We start from the raw sequence: 18,463 nt of genomic DNA, 5'->3' as shown, positions 1-18,463 counted from the left end.
GTCAGCTTTGCTGCTGTTTCCTTTCTTAAGGATTTCAAAAGTGATTGTTTATAAATCTTTCTTGAGTAGCTTATTGTTTCTTGTTAACTTTTTTAAATGGTTGTGTTAAAGGGAGAATTATCACATGAACAGACATCCTGATTAACAAAGTTTGGTTATGAAGGGGTAGAGAGATGGTTGTACTTGACCTAAACAATGTAATATAATGTAACATATATTCTATAATATACATTCCTTATGCTGCATCCACCTTATCAAACTCATAATCAATGTCTAGGTAAATTTCTGATATTGTTTTAATAAAAACCAGTAGAAAAGACAGCACAAAGAACAGAAAAGATGTGGAGTTGTCCATATAAAAAGAAGAGGAGTTGAGTTTCTGGTATGAATAGGCCATAATTTAGCCTTTTTTCAAAGTCTTTTGATTTGTTAGGCTTCATTTGCCTCATTACTCATGTTTTTAAGTAACTGCTGCTGCCAAACTAGCAGAGTTTCTGTAAAACTAAGTATTTAACAGTTCATACAAAAAAAAAAAAAAAAAAAAGGTAATTCTTAACTCTATGTTCTATTAAAATTATCTTGTCTTTCCACATTGTATTTTTTTTATTATAATAATAGGAATCAACCTATTGCCTTTACTAATAGGTCAAAGATTTCTAGTTACAATTTTGACCAATTTGTGGAACAAATATGTTTGAATCAATATGTTTGATCCATGGGAAACACTATAATGGGGGGGGGGGAAGGTTAGAGTTTTTTCCCCCTTTTTTGATGGTAAATGAAGAAATTTCTCTTGATTTGTTTTGTAACTTTCTCTTGATATGTTTTGAAATATTTTCCTTTAAGTACAAATTTTCAGCCATTAAAATATTTGCTTTTTGGAAATGATTAAAAAAAAAAAAACTTTTGCCAAATTTCTTAGGCTTATTTTTTACTTCTACTATTTTTTTCCCCCTTTGGTGGCAGGACTTTGCTCCCACTCACTTCCACTCTAGCTAAAAACAGCTTAAACTTTAGCCTTTTACATCCGGTGACAACAGTGTTGGTAGTGGGAGTGGTTCCTTCACTTCCAGCTTCAGAAACTCCTACTGTGTGTCTGCTTTGAAGGAATGTCTATGGCAATTATTATCTAATATTTTTTAAAAAGGCTTCTTAAAAAGCAAAATTCAATTCAAAAGTCTTTTTTTTTTTTTAGTTAATATAACTTAATGATTTAAAATTATTTTGGTATTTTATAATTATGTATTTATCTTACATAGATCTTTGGTAATTTAGGTGGGGGAGGATCTTAAAGCTGTGAGGTACTTCAGATAGACCATCAGATTCAGAGAAGTAGCAATAAAAGGCTAAGAACTTCCCTGAAAATACTCTTATTTATATATAAAACTAATATCCTTTCTCGATATATATTGCTGCTTTATAAGATAGATATCTTTCTTTGTGTTGTGAAAAGCAGGGAATTTACTGAAAGAATTCTACTTTGACTACTTGATGTCACTAATTGAACATTGAATAAGTCATTTAACCTCTAAGATACTGTTTCCTTTTTTTATAAAATTGGGATGATATTTTTGCTAACCATATATAGTTATTATGATATTTAAATAAATTAATATATTTGAAGGGACTCCATAATAAGCTGGTAATATCCAGCTTCTTGCCTTCAGATCAGTAAAAATACTCTTATTCATTTACTAGGCAACTAAGGCCTAGAAAAGCTAAATAGCTTCCTCAAATTTGTTATAAATCTCCAGTTTGAGAGTATTTCTTAGAGGATAATATTTACTTTGTCAGGCTCCAAGTGGATGATCCCCAGAGTTCTCTACTTTCCATTGGTGACATCTGTCATATCAACAGTGGTGCTGTTTGGAGGTGGAAAGTTGATGCAGGGAATTATGTGTCTATTTTTATGTAGCATTAAAACATTTTAAAAGATGTTTTGGCCTACATGAGAAGTTCTGAAGACCCTTGTCAGAGAAAATAAGTTGGTGAAACCTGTCATGGAGTTATACATCTGTAATATATGACTAGCAAACTGCAATGAGCAGATTTCCAGAGCTTGGGAGCTCTGAGTTTCAGGGGACTGTAAAGAGTAGGGATATGCACAAATTTCTGTATGACTTTGATGAATACATAGGTAACTTAAAGAAGGATGAATCAATTCGGTCACAAATGGAGCACATCTAAGATCTTATGCAGATGAGTAGTGGTTTTGGAAGAGAGGAGGAAGAGGACAAGGAGGGAGGAGGGAAGAGGGAGAGAGAGAGATGGATTAAAAAAAAAAAAAAAAACCAGGAGATTGCTATGGAGTTAACGATTTAGAATTATTCTATCAATAGCTTTAAGATTCCTAAGATATAGAAGATTAAGATGAAATTCCAGAGATAGAGGCTAGGCCAGTTCAAGTGGAATGTCAGGTATGTGAAAAGGAATAATATGAAATGTCTGGAAGGGGAAACTGTAATCATGACTTTGTTATTAAAATTTAAAAATTGTACATCATTGACACAATAGGAAATCAGTAGGACTTTTAGAGCAGGAGATTGATAGACTCATACCTGTACTTTAAGACTATCACTTTAGTATCTGTGTGGAACATAGACTGGAGAGGAGAGAGTCTTAAAACTGAAAAATTAATTAGGAAGCTATTTTAAAATAGGTTAGGGAGGAAGAAGAGTCAGAATGACAGAGTAGCAGGAAATAATACCATCTACTTTCCTACTAAACCTTTTCTAGCAAGATCTAGGAAACTGAATTCTGATCAGGAAATCAAGAAAGTATCACAGTCAGGCATTGGAGGATATTCATGGCTAACGATTCATCAGAGGGTCAGACAAGACAGAAAAAGAACCAAGGAAAAGGAATGTCATGAAAATCAAAGGAAAGGAAAAGTACCTAGGAAAGAGGGAAAGAGTCAAAATCAGGAGAGAGATCAAGAAAATGAGGACTTAGCCATTGAATTCCATTCTTGAGAAGGTAAACTTCTGAGAGCAAAGACTGCTTTGGTTTGTTTGTTTTTGGTTTTTGGTGTTGTTTTTTTTTTTTGGGGGGGGGAGTTTTGCACGCCCAGGACACAGCACAAGTGCCTGGCACACAGTTAGCCCTTAATAAATTCTTTTTGATCAATTAAAAAATTGTTTATAACCTTACAGTTCCAATAAAGCAGTATGTTCAGAAGTCAAACTGTATGCAGTTAAGAAGAGCGAGAAGTGATTAAGTATGAAGCAACATTTGAAGATACTAGTTTTTTCCCTAAGAATTTGATTATAAAAAGGAAAGACAGAATTGTAGGTTAAATCCTTTTAAGGGAAAAGGGAGAAGTCTTTTAAAGCTGAAGGATACTAGGGCATGTATGTAGGCAGCAGAAAGATGACATAGATAAGGAGAAATGGAACCTTGGAGATAGGAGAAGATATATGATAGAAGGAGCAATCTCCTTAAAGGGGACAGGATAAAGGATGCAAATAAGCAAGTTGGTTTTTCAAATGAGAAGGGTCATCAAGTAAAGTGCAGAGAGGAAACCTGCGTTGAAAGTAAATAGCTGATCTCAGTTGTCGGGGTCAGGTAAACTGATGTTCAAGTCCTGCTTCTGATAGGTATTGGTTATGTAATCCTGGACATGTAACATAACCTTTCAATGTCCAGGGCAATATTCTTAAAACTATAAGAAGTAAAGCAATTGCCCATCTGCATTAAAGAGGTGGGAGAAGGGAATTACTCACAAGCAATTCCCTATACCAATGAAAATGCAAGTTTGAGCAATAATAAAAACAAAGCAAAATATGATAAGTACCATAACATAAAGGCAAAATACATTAGAGGTTGAAAAAAGGAGAAGTCAGGATTGGAAGAATTGGGGAATGTTTTCTGAAGCAAGGGATTTTTTTTTTTTTTTTTTTTGAGATGGCATTTAGAGATGATTGTAAGTTCAAGAGATAAGAATGTAAGGAAAGCTATTCCAGGAGCAGGGGGCAGTTTAAGTAAAGGTCCAGAAGCAGGAAGTGAGGGTCATGTTCAAGGAGCACAGCATAGGCTAAGCTGACTCAACAAAAGGAGGAGTACTGAGAGAAATGCTAGAAAAATTTGGTATAGAGGACCTTGAATGGAATTTGTAATTTCATTTGATAGGCATTCAGGATCAAACAAGATCTCTTTGGACTAAAAGAGCAGAGAAAAAAAGTAAATTTCTGCATTTAGACTCAAAAATAAAATCACTTCCCTAAATACAGAGTGAGTGAAATGTGGCTAGGCTTTCTAGGTCTATGGCAGGAAATAACAAAGATATCTTAGTAGACTAAAAACTCAATGTGAGTTAACAGTGTAATACAGCAGTAAAACAAAAGTATATTGTCCTAGGCTAAAGTCAGAAAGACAGGGTCTAGAAAAAGAAATGCAATAGTTCTGTCATAATCTTCCTGAGTCTGTCTGGCTTTGGATACCATATTGTTTTTAGAAAAGACAGCATAGACATGTTGCTGCATATCCAGAAAGTAGTTCTAAGCAGGATAACTGATTTAGAAAACTAATGATACAGCACTTGAAATTTGATTTTTTTTTTTTAAGTTTGGAGGAAGAACCTGGAGATCTGACTCTGCCACATAATGGTTATGTGACCTTAAACAAGTCAATAGACTTCTCATTGCTTCAGTTTCTTCATCTCTAAACTAATATCACATTGCAAGCCTCACAGTGTTGTGAGGATTCAATAAGATAACATATGCAAAGTTCTTTTAAAATCATAAAGCTATATAAATGTTAACTATTATAACAGGTCTTTATAGTAAAATCAAGGTTAATATATCCCCTCAAAACAGTGTTCTAACAAATTTAGTCCAGCTTCATTGAAGCTGATTCTATTTTATTATTATATTTACTATATTTATTATTGTTATACTTTTGCAACTTTAATGAAGTCTTGTGAATGTTCACTGAGGATAATTTCCAAAAAACTTCCTCAAACTGTTTGCCAAATTCACTAGTAGAGATTACATAGCTTGACCTTGCCTTCTGCAAGATGTAGTGTTGTTATTGCCTTGATATATAAGATGCTCCAGAAGTTGTTTAGAAATTGAGGAAATTCTTTCAAGATTTTTGGTGCTTCCATTCTCACTATGGGAAGAACTTGGAGAGAAGAATAAAGAGATGGCAGCCTGATAGTAAGTGAAAAGTTGAGGAACCAACAAGAGCTGACACTATTTCATTTTTCCACCTCTGTTTATTAATCAACATCCTTTATTCTCACTGATATCCTTAAAGGCATGGTAACTGGTGAAAGGATATATACTATGAATAATTACTCAATTCTTTAATATTATGTTTTAGTATTAAAATATGGAGCAATACATTTATTTAAGCTAACAGTATGTTTTAAAACCCAGTTGTTTAATAAAGATTAAAGTACTATTCGGAGATATTTTTAGCAGGTTAAATGTTGGGGTTTTTTAATAAGCTGTTTTGACTTAAAATAGTTAAAAGGTGTAATAAAAGTAAACAATCTGTTTTTATTCTCTTAGATCCCAATTTTGTTCGGACATTTCTTACAACATATAGATCTTTCTGCAAGCCTCAAGAGCTACTGAGTCTTCTAATAGAGAGGTCTGTAAGTTTAATTGTTTTTAAAACATAAGTTAATATTGCCAGAGCTTTGGACTTACCCACAGCAACAAGGCACAGGCAGAATTTAAAATATGTATGATTCTTTTTTAAAACCTGCTATTCTGAAACAAATGTAAATTAAACAGGTGTTTTGATTAGCAACAAAAGAAGGGAAAATTTTAAAAGAAAACAAAAAAAACTTAAACATAAGTTAAGATTGAGTTAACCAAAGAACAGCTAGATAGCCCTGTGAAGAGAGTACCAGTCCTGAAGTCAGGACCTGAATTCAGATGAAAAGGGCCTCAGACACTTGACATTTACTAGCTATGTGACTCTGAGCAAGTCACTTAACCCTAATTGCCTCATCCCCCTCAAAAAAATTGTGCTGCCAAGTTCATATTTCTTTTTTTTTTTAAAGTTCATATTTCTTAGAAATAGTCCAATTGTTTCATTAATATTCATTCAGTAATAGTATGTTATTGTAACATTATTTTAAAAAAAGCCTTTTTGTGACGGTTTACTTCTTCATAATTTAGTAACTCTAAGCAACTATTAAATTCAAATTGTTAAATTGTTGCTTATTATAAGTAAATTCATTATTTGAAATTTCTTAGTTTATTTCAATTAAGTTATTATCCATTTTCTTTAGATTCTTTTAAGAAATAGCAAACAGAAATAGAAAAAAATGTTGCAGCTATTAATTAGCAATTTGTCTCATTCTGTACCAGGTTTGAAATTCCAGAGCCTGAACCAACAGAAGCTGATAAGATAGCTATGGAGAATGGAGATCAACCCCTGAGTGTGGAACTAAAACGATTTAGAAAAGAATACATACAACCTGTACAACTTCGGTGAGTATTAAGGGAAAATTATAGACTGCATCTAAATAGAGCTTTAAGAGTTGCAAAGCACTTTATCTTGTACATACATGGTGTATATATATAAATTTCATTTAATTCTCCCTATATTTCTGTGATGTAGGTGCTGTTATTATGTCCATTTTATAGTAAGAGAACTGAGGTCCAAAGAGATTAAGTTGACTTGTCCATATAGTATTGGACACAGAATTCATATCCAAATCTTCCTAATTAAAATCTAGCACATTATCTCCTATACCACAATGCCTCAATTACCTCCATATCAGAATTATAACATAAGTCTTTGAGCAGCCTCCAATCAAAGGTACTATAGAAAATTGACCCACAGACTTGAGTTATTTTTTCATTTAGTTCTCACTGACCAACATATGAGGACAAATTTAAATTCTTATTTAATTCATTCATCTATTTCTTTTTTGTACCATAGAGTACTAAATGTATGTCGGCATTGGGTAGAACATCACTTCTATGATTTTGAAAGGGATACAGATCTTTTGCAACGACTGGAGGAATTTATTGGAACAGTAAGGGGTATGTTTATTATGTGTTTTGTCTTTTTAATATATGTGGTAAATACATTTTATAATAAGTCATATTTGATGTTTACCACTGGTTAATATAATTATAAATGCGTTAACATGAGCCACCACAACTGGTTTTTAAAATGGATAAATTCATTAAATAATTTATTAGTCTACAAACATCCAAAAATAAATTTAATTTTTTTACCCTATTGATCAGCTGTTTATTTAAATTTACTATGATTTAGTTGGTTGTTTTAACATTAAATAGATGTGTTCTTAAGACAAGTTAAAATCAGAGGTGTAAGTCATTTAATAGATAATAATGTTCTCCAGGAGAAATTAAGAAGTCCTGTAGCTATAATCACCACTGGATACACCAATATTTCCTGGTTTTCTCATACAGAAAATAATAAGATAATTTATTGATTGATATATCAAATGATAGTACATACATATAATATTCATCATTGATATAATTAAAGTCATGTTCCATAAATCTGAATTTTCTCATATTACATTTTGCTATGGATCAGTTTGAAAAATGTACACTGATGTTATTTAACATTAGTTGTCATTTGCAGTGTATATCCCTTGCAATATAAGAACAGTCTACCATCAGTAATAGGTGTGCCATTCACTTGTTTGTGATGAAACCAGGAAATTAATTTAATTATTTAACCTTGATTAAGAGGCTGATTTACTAATAAAGACTTTTCATTTTATTAATGATTCTAAGCTTTAGTATATTATATCTAAGTGTACATTCCCTTATATAGTATCTTAATAAGAAAAATTGAATAGAGTTCAAATGTAACTTTTAATTTAAAAAAATACACATAATTTTTTCATCTAATCCATTTTAGGCAAAGCAATGAAGAAATGGGTTGAATCTATCACTAAAATCATTCAAAGGAAAAAAATGGCAAGAGACAATGGACCAGGACATAATATTACATTTGAAAGTTCACCACCTGCAGTTGAATGGCATATAAGCAGGCCTGGACACATAGAAACTTTTGATCTGCTCACCTTGCACCCAATAGAAATTGCTCGACAGCTCACTTTACTTGAATCAGATCTCTACCGGTATGCAATTTGACAAACAGAAGGAAGAACTATGATTTTTATGCAAAATAATTCCATGTTTAAGATATTTTTAAGCACCAATTCATCCTATATCAGTTTTTTTTTCTGTTGTGACAGAAATTATTGCCTACAAAAAATTTTAATTAATCATACTTATCTTTTGTTACAAGATTATACTAAGGCGAAATTACAAATGCTTTTTTAAAAAGCCATCTGAAATTTTAAGCTTTACAACTTAGCATATATCTAGAAGGGTATCAAAGTGTTTGTATTTCTGAGGTCACTCTATTGTGAGGTAAATCAATCTCTCTCTCTCTCTCTCTCTCTCTTTTTTTTTTTTTTTTTTTTTTTTTTTTTTTTAGTTTTCCAGGTATGCCAACACTATCCTAGTTCAACAGCTTTTTTTTCTGGCAGATTACTAGATGAAAGCATTTTAAATGTAGTAGTAATAGGATTTTCTTACTTTGAATATGAGCTGGACAATGGACTGTCCCACTTAAGTTTGGGGAACCTGATCATCAGAAAGTTGGCCGCTGGGGAATAACTTTTTTGGCATGACACAAAAACTTCAGAAGAATTTTTCCCAGTGAAATCATGAGTCATCTAAAATGTTTGGGGCATTTAGAAGCTTGTAGTTAAGAATTATATTGGATGAACCATTACTGTCCCTTAGACATAACAGTTAAAAATCAGCACTGAGAAAAAGATCAACCTATATATAATGTGTTAAATATAAGCCACAAGCTAAATTTACTTATAGAAAATTTCAAGTTTTGTTATCTATATCAGGTCATCTTATAATATCATAGGAAATAGTACTTTAAAATGATCTTAGTAATAGTCTACTGTATGAGAAATCATATAACCAGGATTCCAGATTCATAATGATTTTAATTCAAAGTGACTGGCCTATTGTGGAACCATTTTTGTATCAAGATGCTAAATATTTTATAATTACTGAAGGCATTTCATTGGGTTAGTGCATATCAGGTAAAAAGTGAATCTTGATGCTTCTTCCCAAAATAACTTTGCAATTATTTAAAAAACAGTACATTCACCATATTAATAGATAATCTAAAATAATGACAGTTTCATACTCTTTTATTCCCTTCCTCAGTATTCTCAAGCTCAGAACAGGAAAGTCCCAACATATTTATTATTTATTAGCCGCCAAAACTATAAGAAACACCACACACACATACAATGCCAGTATTTATGACTATTAAACTTGCTATTAAAATACCTTTGCAACTTTACCCCTATCTTCTTTCTCTTATCTTCTCCTAGTTATTGAAGCATAATTGGCTATAGTAGTCTCTTGACTACATCTCTCTTTAAAACCATGGCTAATTATGCTTTTTCAGCCTTCCATACTATTTAATCCATTTGATGTATCTAGTTTCCCTAAAAACGCCTTTTCCTAGTGAATTAAAAACCTGTTTGTATTTAAAATTTCAATCTTATTTATTTGAATGACTGCATAAGAAAACTAGGAACATAAGGGCATTTATCCATAAAAAATAGGTGTAGTATTTTAAAATAAGACATTAAAATTTTGCAATATTCATTTTCTATCCACTTTTTGTAATTAAATTTGACAACTTACAAATTGCAAATTGCAACTTTAAGTCTGATAATATCAAAATGTTGTCCTACCTTCTCTGTCTACCTATTTCATTATAAAATAGATATCTTCAAATGGTCTGTTATCATAAAGGATTAAATAACATTTTATAGTGCATTGAAGAGGCTTCATTCTCTAAATCAAGCCCCAATTCAAAGTTGAAATTCCAAGACATGCATTAAAAAGTCACGAAGTCTGTAGAAATAAATTCATAATCTTTATTCTGTCTGTTGGAAAGCTTTTCTACATGTTATAATAAAATGGCAAATATACCATTTGTTCCAGATATTAGGAATTCCACTCTGAGGTAATTTCCAATTTATTCTGCCTTTATCTTGCTAGTGAATAGTTGTTTGCACTACATTAGATGGTTGTTATCCCCAGTGCCTTGGTAATTTGGTATGTAGTAGGCATTTAATAAATGCCTGACTAACTTGTAAAGATGCCTTTCTAGGCAGTTGCCAGGTGCTTAATAAGTGACTACGTTTTTAAAAGGATAGCTATATAATTAGAACACATCTCTTTTGTTTTCAGAGCTGTGCAGCCATCAGAATTAGTTGGAAGTGTGTGGACAAAAGAAGACAAAGAAATTAATTCTCCTAACCTTCTGAAAATGATTCGCCACACAACTAATCTTACTTTGTGGTTTGAAAAGTAAGTTATTTGAAGCTTTCTTTATTTTTATCATCCATCAAAACAATTTATTTTCAGAGACTGGAACTTTGTGTATTCTGTAATAGCCAAAGTTAATAGGATACATGGTGAATAGGCTTCTATAACTCAAGAAGTAATTGGGTTTCCTCTTACTTGTGCATTAATCCTTTTTAATCCCTAGCATAATATAATTTTTTTTAAAATTTTTTAAGTGCTTGCTCCTGGTTTCTTATCTATAAAGCAAAAAAATAAAGTTCAGATGGCCTGTAGAGAACATTTTTATGATAAAGGCTTACTGGCTATTGGTAAAAACTTCTTTGCTCTCAAAAGGGTTTAACTTACTGGATGGGAAGAGATTGGTTCATTTATAGTTTAGGTTTGAGGGGCCATCATCAAGTAGAAGTATAGGATATAAATATGTGATAATTATTATTCACCTATGATTGCCAGAGCACTGAATATTAGTTTAGATATATATGGCACTCCAGATGTTTACAAAACATTTCCTTCATTACAACCTTGTGAGAATAAATAGTATTATCATTATTTTTCAGAACATGAAATAGATATCCATGCATTTTGTGCTTTGACTATTGTCATAGCTAGAAAGTGTTAGAATAACTCGGAACTTCTGACTCCAGGTTCATTGCTCTTTCCACTTTACTGTATTTCTATTCAGAGTTTTATGTAGTTGAATTTAGTGGTTAAATTTATTGTATCTTTAGTTTGATCATCTAAAGCAGATTTATTTGGGTTGCTTCAATTTCAAAGGGATTTACTTTAATAGTTTGTGATATGCTTTATCATTCTTTGATGTTGCAGATAATATTCCAAGTGATTTTTTTTTCAATTTATTACAATACTTTAAATATAGTACTATATTTAAATAACAAAAAGTAGAAAATAAAACTGCCCAACAGTTGGAGAAAAGATAAACAATTCTATATGAATGTCATCTCACTCTAAAAAACAATAGTCTTGAAAATCTTGGGAATACTTGATATGAAATAATATAGAAGGAAGAGACAAAAGACCAATAGAGTTCTACTGAAGCTATGTATGTGGAACTGAATTTCAATGGCAACAGAACTTGAGTAAAATAAAATAAATGAAATATATTAGAACTGACTCATTAAATGTAAACCAGAGGCCTTCTGACTTCACAGAGTTTATAACTCATTGTGCCAGAGAAATGGCCCCAGTCATATCCATAGATATATAGATGGTATTCAGTCCCATACATCCTTCTTCTCCTAAGGATCACAGAATTTTTAGACAGCTTATGAACATTAACTTAGTGCTATTGCTCTTAGGCACGTTTGTCCAGGAATACAACATGTAGATATGAAATCATTTTAGTCTTGGCATTTGTCCATTCAAAACTTAGAGGAAGAGAGTAGGCAGTTGGGATTAGGAGGAAGACCTCTGGCAAAGCATGCTCTATGGTGGTTTCCTATTTTAACTAATCATTCTTTTTTTTTTTTTTTTTTTTTTTTTTTTTTTTAATGTATTTATTTATTTATTTATTCATTTTTCCGAATTATCCCCTCCCTCCCTCCACTCCCTCCCCCCGATGGCAGGTAATCCCATACATTTTACATGTGTTACAATATAACCTAGATACAATATATGTGTGTAAATACCATTTTCTTGTTGCACATTAATTATTAGCTTCCGAAGGTATAAGTAACCTGGGTAGATAGACAGTAGTGCTAACAATTTACATTCACTTCCCAGTGTTCCTTCTCTGGGTATAGTTATTTCTGTCCATCATTGATCAACTGGAAGTGAGTTGGATTTTCTTTATGTTGAAGATTTCCACTTCCATCAGAATACATCCTCATACAGTATTGTTGTTGAAGTGTATAGTGATCTTCTGGTTCTGCTCATTTCACTCAGCAACAGTTGATTTAAGTCTCTCCAGGCCTCTCTGTATTCCTCCTGCTGGTCATTTCTTACAGAGCAATAATATTCCATAACCTTCATATACCACAATTTACCCAACCATTCTCCAATTGATGGACATCCATTCAACTTCCAGTTTCTAGCTACAACAAAAAGAGCTGCCACAAACATTTTGGCACTTACAGGTCCCTTTCCTCTCTTTAGTATTTCTTTGGGATATAAGCCCAATAACAGCAATGCTGGATCAAAGGGTATGCACAGTTTGATAACTTTTTGGGCATAGTTCCAAATTGCTCTCCAGAATGGCTGGATTCTTTCACAACTCCACCAACAATGTATCAGTGTCCCAGTTTTCGCACATCCCCTCCAACATTCATCATTATTTGTTTCTGTCATCTTAGCCAATCTGACAGGTGTGTAGTGGTATCTCAGAGTTGTCTTAATTTGCATTTCTCTGATCAGTAGTGATTTGGAACACTCTTTCATATGAGTGGAAATAGTTTCAATTTCATCATCTGAGAATTGTCTTTCATATCCCTTGACCATTTATCAATTGGAGAATGGTTTGGTTTCCTATAAATCAGGGTCAGTTCTCTATATATATTTTGGAAATGAGACCTTTGTCAGAACCTTTACTTTTAAAAATATTTTCCCAATTTGTTACTTCCCTTCTAATCTTGTTTGCATTAGTATTGTTTGTACAGAAACTTTTTAGTTTGATGTAATCAAAATCTTCTATTTTGTGATCAATAATGATCTCTAGTTCTCCTCTGGTCATAAATTCCTTCCTCCTCCACAGGTCTGAGAGGTAGATTATCCTCTGTTCCTCTAATCTATTTATGATCTCATTCTTTATGCCTAAGTCATGGACCCATTTTGATCTTATCTTGGTATATGGTGTTAAGTGTGGATCCATATCTAATTTCTGCCATACTAATTTCCAGTTTTCCCAACATTAACTAATCATTCTTGCTAATAAGATGCAGCTAATAAAGTAGTATAAGTTCTTAGTGTCCTAGTTATAGCTTTGGCCTCCAGAATGAATCTCCTCTGAGTGTACTTAATGTAGTCTAGCTGTTTTTCCAATTTTCATTTTCTTTGTTTTTGTAAAATTATTCCTAACGTGATGTTACAATCTAAATGTGATACCTCTGGAGGGGAAAAATTTTGTTACTGAAATCTTGATAATCTTGTTCCATTTTTCATCTTTTCATTGTTCTATAATTGTTCTATTACCAATTATTAAATGTGACATGATCCAAATTAGATGGGTTGTTTACCAAATTTCTTTACACATTTTTCCCCTCTGCAGCTGCTTGTATTTTTTATGTAATAATTTACTCTTAGTTATTCCTAGTAGGGATTATTACCTATTGAAGGTAGGTACTTTTTTTTTTTTTTTTTTTTTTTTGCTGAGGCAGTTGGGGTTAAGTGACTTGCCCAGGGTCACACAGCTAGGAAGTCTTAAGTGTCTGAGGTCAGATTTGAACTCAGGTCCTTCTGACTTCAAGGCTGCTGCTCTATCCATTGTGCCACCTAGCCACCCCAGAAGGCAGGAACTTTTTATTTGTGTCTCAACACTTTGGACACAATGCCTTTCATGTAACAGGCACTTAATGAACACTGGTTGAATTGTTGAATCTTCTATAATATTTCACTAACAAGTTTATGTTTTAAATTGATGTTGCCTTCTTTCTGTTGTTCTCCAGTAGTAAAGTAGATCAAATGTTTGCTGGATAGAGTGGCTTTTTTAAATCTCTTCATTATGGCAATTAACTGAAATTGTTTAAACTTCAGTAGGAAATGGTGACATCAGTGTCTATTTCCCTTTTTTTTTTTTTTTTTGGACAACTATTTATTTAAATAGATCAGATAAAAAGTTGCATCTTTTGCAAATTCCATCATCCCATTTTTATCCTTCTAATCGGGCATTGATTTTTATCTTTGCTTTAACAAACTGATAGTCTAATTAGTCTAATGTTAGATCATATATGATTTGGAAATGACTCCCTCTTTAGTAAATGGTCATTTTCTGTCTAATATAATCTATTTAATTTTTTGTTTGTTGATATCATTGCCATGTCTTGCAGCTTCCTCTTCCCTCTTCTCTTTCAAATTTCCAAAGAAAATAGATGTGATAACTAATATAGATATATGTTTTGCATGACTGCACATATGTATAGCTTATATTAAACTGTTTGCCTTCTCAATGAGGAGGAAGGTAAAACATTTGGAACTCAATTTTAAAAAACTAATATTAAAGGGTTTTTTATATGTAATTGGAAATAAATTTTTAAAAGAATACAGATGTGTTGGAATATACAGGAGCCACCTAACAGTGGCTGCTGGCGATTCAGCCCAACCTGCAGAATGGATCTCCTCTTGTGAGAGGATGATACAAGGAGACTGAGAGGCAGTTGCTGTTCTCTGTGAGAGGTTGTGATGTCTGACCTCTCTCCTCTTCCCTCTTCCTCCAATTTATCTCACTCCCAGTTCACAACACCTGTGTCAGCAAAGGCTGCCTTGCAACTCCAGATGTGTGATCCACAGCTGTGGAGGCTCTCAGAGAATTGACCTGTCCCTTAACAATTCCCCGGTTTTTGTTTTTTGCTGTTATTTTCCCCCCACAGCATGGTCTTCACACTGAGGAATGCAAATAGCAATATCACTTCTGGATGGTTGTATAGATGTGATACTCTGATTTCTAAGATCTTAGCTTCCCGGTTTCCTCTAAATCTTTGACTTCTTTTGTTTCTTATTCACAGCCATTTCCTTCTTTCTAATGGACTTTTGGTAGCAAATATATATATATACTCCCAGACAGCAAGTACTATTTGAGTTTTATCTTTATATTGTTTCATTTTCCTCCCAGTGTCTAGGATAGTGCCTTTCACATTTCAGTCATATCTGACTCTTTGTGATCCCATCTGGAGTTTTCTTGGTAGAAATGATGAAGCGGTTTGCCATTTTCTTTTCCAGCTCATTTTACAGATGAGAAAACTGAGGCAAACAGGGTTAAGTGACTTGCCCAGGATCCCATAGCTAGTGTCTGAGGCCATATTTGAATTTAGGAAGACAAGTTTTCCTGACTCCAAGCCCAGCATGCTATCCACTGCAACATCCAACTGCCCGCCTTTCATATAGTATATACTTAATAAATATTTATTGAATTAATGAATAAATTATATGATTGATAGAATTAATTTCCTCTCAATATTGCTATTAGGGTCAAATGAGATGATATAGATAAAATTTGGTAAATTTAAAGAACCATATGGATGCTAGCTATTTATTCCCCTATGTTGCAGATACATTATCACTATATAAGATTATGTTTAAAGAAACATCAACTATATTAATATTTACAAGCTATCTTAAAACTCTGGTTCTTGGTCCCTTATGGCACTTGGGTATTATCACTACAAAACTGAGAAGAAGCCCCATGGCATTGAAGACTATATTAAGTTCTGTGTACATGTAAGCATGTGTGTACGTAGACTTATATGTTTGCTTTGTGTGTTTCCATTGCCATACAAGTCACTTCCAAGTAGATGGGGAACTATTAGAAGATTGATCCTTAGAAAGCTGCTTGCTGCTAGAACCATATTCTACACCTTTCCAGCAGAATCAACTTTACAGAGTTTACATCCCACAGGCATAGCTTTTGAGGACCCTAGGTGACCCACATGTCACAATGAGCTTCTGAAATGGCATTGTAAGATTTCTCTCTCCCTTAAATGCTCTGGGGTCTGATATCCATCCCACAGCCACATTTGTTTTGATTTGATAGTATTTTTTCAGGTGCTTGCCTAGAGTGTTGGCCATAGTTTTTGTTTCTGCAAACAAAACTTTAGCTCTATGAGAGGGAGAAATCTAAATGCTTGGGGGAAAAAAATCATGCTGCCCCCAAAATGTAATGAAAGCAGAATCACAATGGACCTTAAACAAATGCAAATCTATTCACAGGAGGAATCAGTACTATAGTATAATATACTTGACAGATAATCATCTTACCTCTGCTTGGGGATCTCTAGTGAGGAGAAACTCATAGCCTCCAAAGGCAACCCATTCCACTTTGGTACATTTCTTATTGCTACTAAATTTTCCCCAGATATTAATGGTAAATTTTCTGCTTTATAACTTTTACCCAACTTTCCCACATATACAATTTATTTGAAAACTAATTATACATTTATTGAGGACATCTTGATGAAGGTATCAGAAGATAACAGCCAGGTTTTCACAAATCACATTCTATAATAGAACACAGCTATACAATCATATCCTTGATTGAAAGCTTCAGGGAATTTAAGATCCCATTTTTTTAAAAAAGGCTTTTGATTCAGAAAAGCATTTTAATTTTAAAAACTCTCCTTCAACAATATCTCCCTTGTAGAGAGCCAGAACTCTGGAGAAGTATACTTGAAATAAGGTGTTAACTCAGTGGAATTGATGAGATGATGATTCTCTAGTTCACATATATACTTAGTACTTAATATGGTGATATAATTGTCCTCTATTTCACACATATTCAGTATGCTGTAATGATGTTATTGTACTAATATATATATATATATATAAGGGATAAGGGACTGGAAATGAGACATTCTATCCTTGACCAGCCTCCTGGTGGCTCTCTAGCCTCCTGCACTAAGATCAAGGCTGGTCTCGAGGACCTCCAGAAAGTTAACCCAGACATTACACTCTCCTATGCCTATGTTAGAAGCATGTAAATTTTCTTTAAAAATGTAATAGAGGTAACTGAGGCCTTGAAGTGAGACATAAAAGAAAGTGAAACACTAAAGGTGTTTGATTTTTGTCGTGAAATATGTCTAGCAACATCAAATACAAATTGAAGAGAAAGTCCCTATACACAGTGACAGCTCCAGAATCACCTGTTTTTTTTAATAGTATTGTACTTGATTGCATTAAATTCTGGATTATTACAGAACTTCCTAATTACAATTATAGGATGATGCAAGAGTTTTACTTAGTACCAGAAAACCAAATAGATGAAGAGTGGTCCAGACCATGATATTCATTTGGCTGAACACTTTATAGAGTCAGCCCACCAGTACATCTGCAAACAATACGGACAGACACAAAACTGAGCCCAAGATTTCAACAGTAGGAAGAGAGTGGACTGGATACCAGCCAACATCCCGTTTTCCTTCCAGTCTTATCTGTGTGATGCTGTGATCTTCAGAAAAACTTAAGTGGCTGGAAAAGGTGAGGGCTGGTCACCTAGAATGTTGGCAACAGTTCTCCTTTGTGAACTCCACTGGAATCCACAGTCTAGAAAAAGTGCATTTAGCAAATCCCATGTGCACAAGAGGGGCAAGAATTAAAATGCAGAGACAGGTCAGGTGAAACATACTTAAGATCTCTAGAACTATAAGATCACATCTTGAAATCACCAGTAGCCTAACCTCACTGTTTCTTGTTCGTGTGAAGGACTCTCATTATCTTTCTATCACTCAGGTTTGAAATCTTGAAAGTATCCTCAATTCATTCCTTTTCTTTACCCTATCCCCATAGGGGTATCTTACAAGAATCATTTGCCCAGTCTTGGTGTTTTTTCTAAAATCTTTTGCTTTGTTCTGCTCACATGGCTACCACCTTACTTTTAGCACCTCACTATGTCTCTTGTGCACTACTTGCAATGGCCTCCAAGCTGGTTTCTCTGCTTTCAGTGTCTCTCCAAATTCTTCTTTACACAATTGCCAAAGTATTCCAAAAGTCATCACGTGATGAGGTTGAAGGAAAAAGAAGCGAACAATTCCACTGCTCCCATGTGAATCCTTATAGCATATTGAAGGTGCCCTGTTGGGCACTCCTTTCATTGATAAATTTTGTTTTAACAGAGTAGACAAACTTAAACAAAGCATCAAGGTATATTCCATGAAAAACATAAGAACAATTAAAATAGATACTATGTATAATCTTAATTCATCTCAATTTACCAAGTACTTTTTAAGCACCTATAGTGTGTCCTTGGATTAAAAAGTACATTGAGGAGGCAAGGAACTGAAAAGTGGTAAGAAAAGCTTTGAATACCATACAAAAGATTTTATATTTGGCTGGCAGATAATAAAGAGCTGCTGGAGTTTATTGACTCAGGGGGCAAGAGGGGAAATGATGTGGTCAGACCTGCATTTAAGGAGGATCACTTTGACAGCTAAGAGAAGGATAAGTTA

At 33.4% G+C, this 18,463-nt stretch overlaps 1 protein-coding gene across 2 annotated transcripts in view; it reads left to right on the top strand.

Annotated features, from left to right (window-relative positions):
- Positions 1-18,463, top strand: part of SOS1 (SOS Ras/Rac guanine nucleotide exchange factor 1) — a 174,137-nt gene that overhangs the window by 130,459 nt on the left and 25,215 nt on the right. For both annotated transcript variants that reach the window (XM_074286643.1, XM_074286644.1), the window contains exons 11-15: positions 5,514-5,595; positions 6,324-6,446; positions 6,901-7,004; positions 7,861-8,083; positions 10,242-10,361. In XM_074286643.1, the coding sequence (XP_074142744.1) occupies positions 5,514-5,595; positions 6,324-6,446; positions 6,901-7,004; positions 7,861-8,083; positions 10,242-10,361 (652 nt within the window). The remainder of the gene's footprint in view (positions 1-5,513; positions 5,596-6,323; positions 6,447-6,900; positions 7,005-7,860; positions 8,084-10,241; positions 10,362-18,463) is intronic.

Source organism: Sminthopsis crassicaudata, chromosome 2 (genome assembly GCF_048593235.1).
Source record: "Sminthopsis crassicaudata isolate SCR6 chromosome 2, ASM4859323v1, whole genome shotgun sequence".
Classification (NCBI taxonomy): Eukaryota; Metazoa; Chordata; class Mammalia; order Dasyuromorphia; family Dasyuridae; genus Sminthopsis; species Sminthopsis crassicaudata.
The sequence above is the reverse complement of the archived record's forward strand: the minus strand, read 5'-3'. Positions and strand labels throughout refer to the sequence as shown.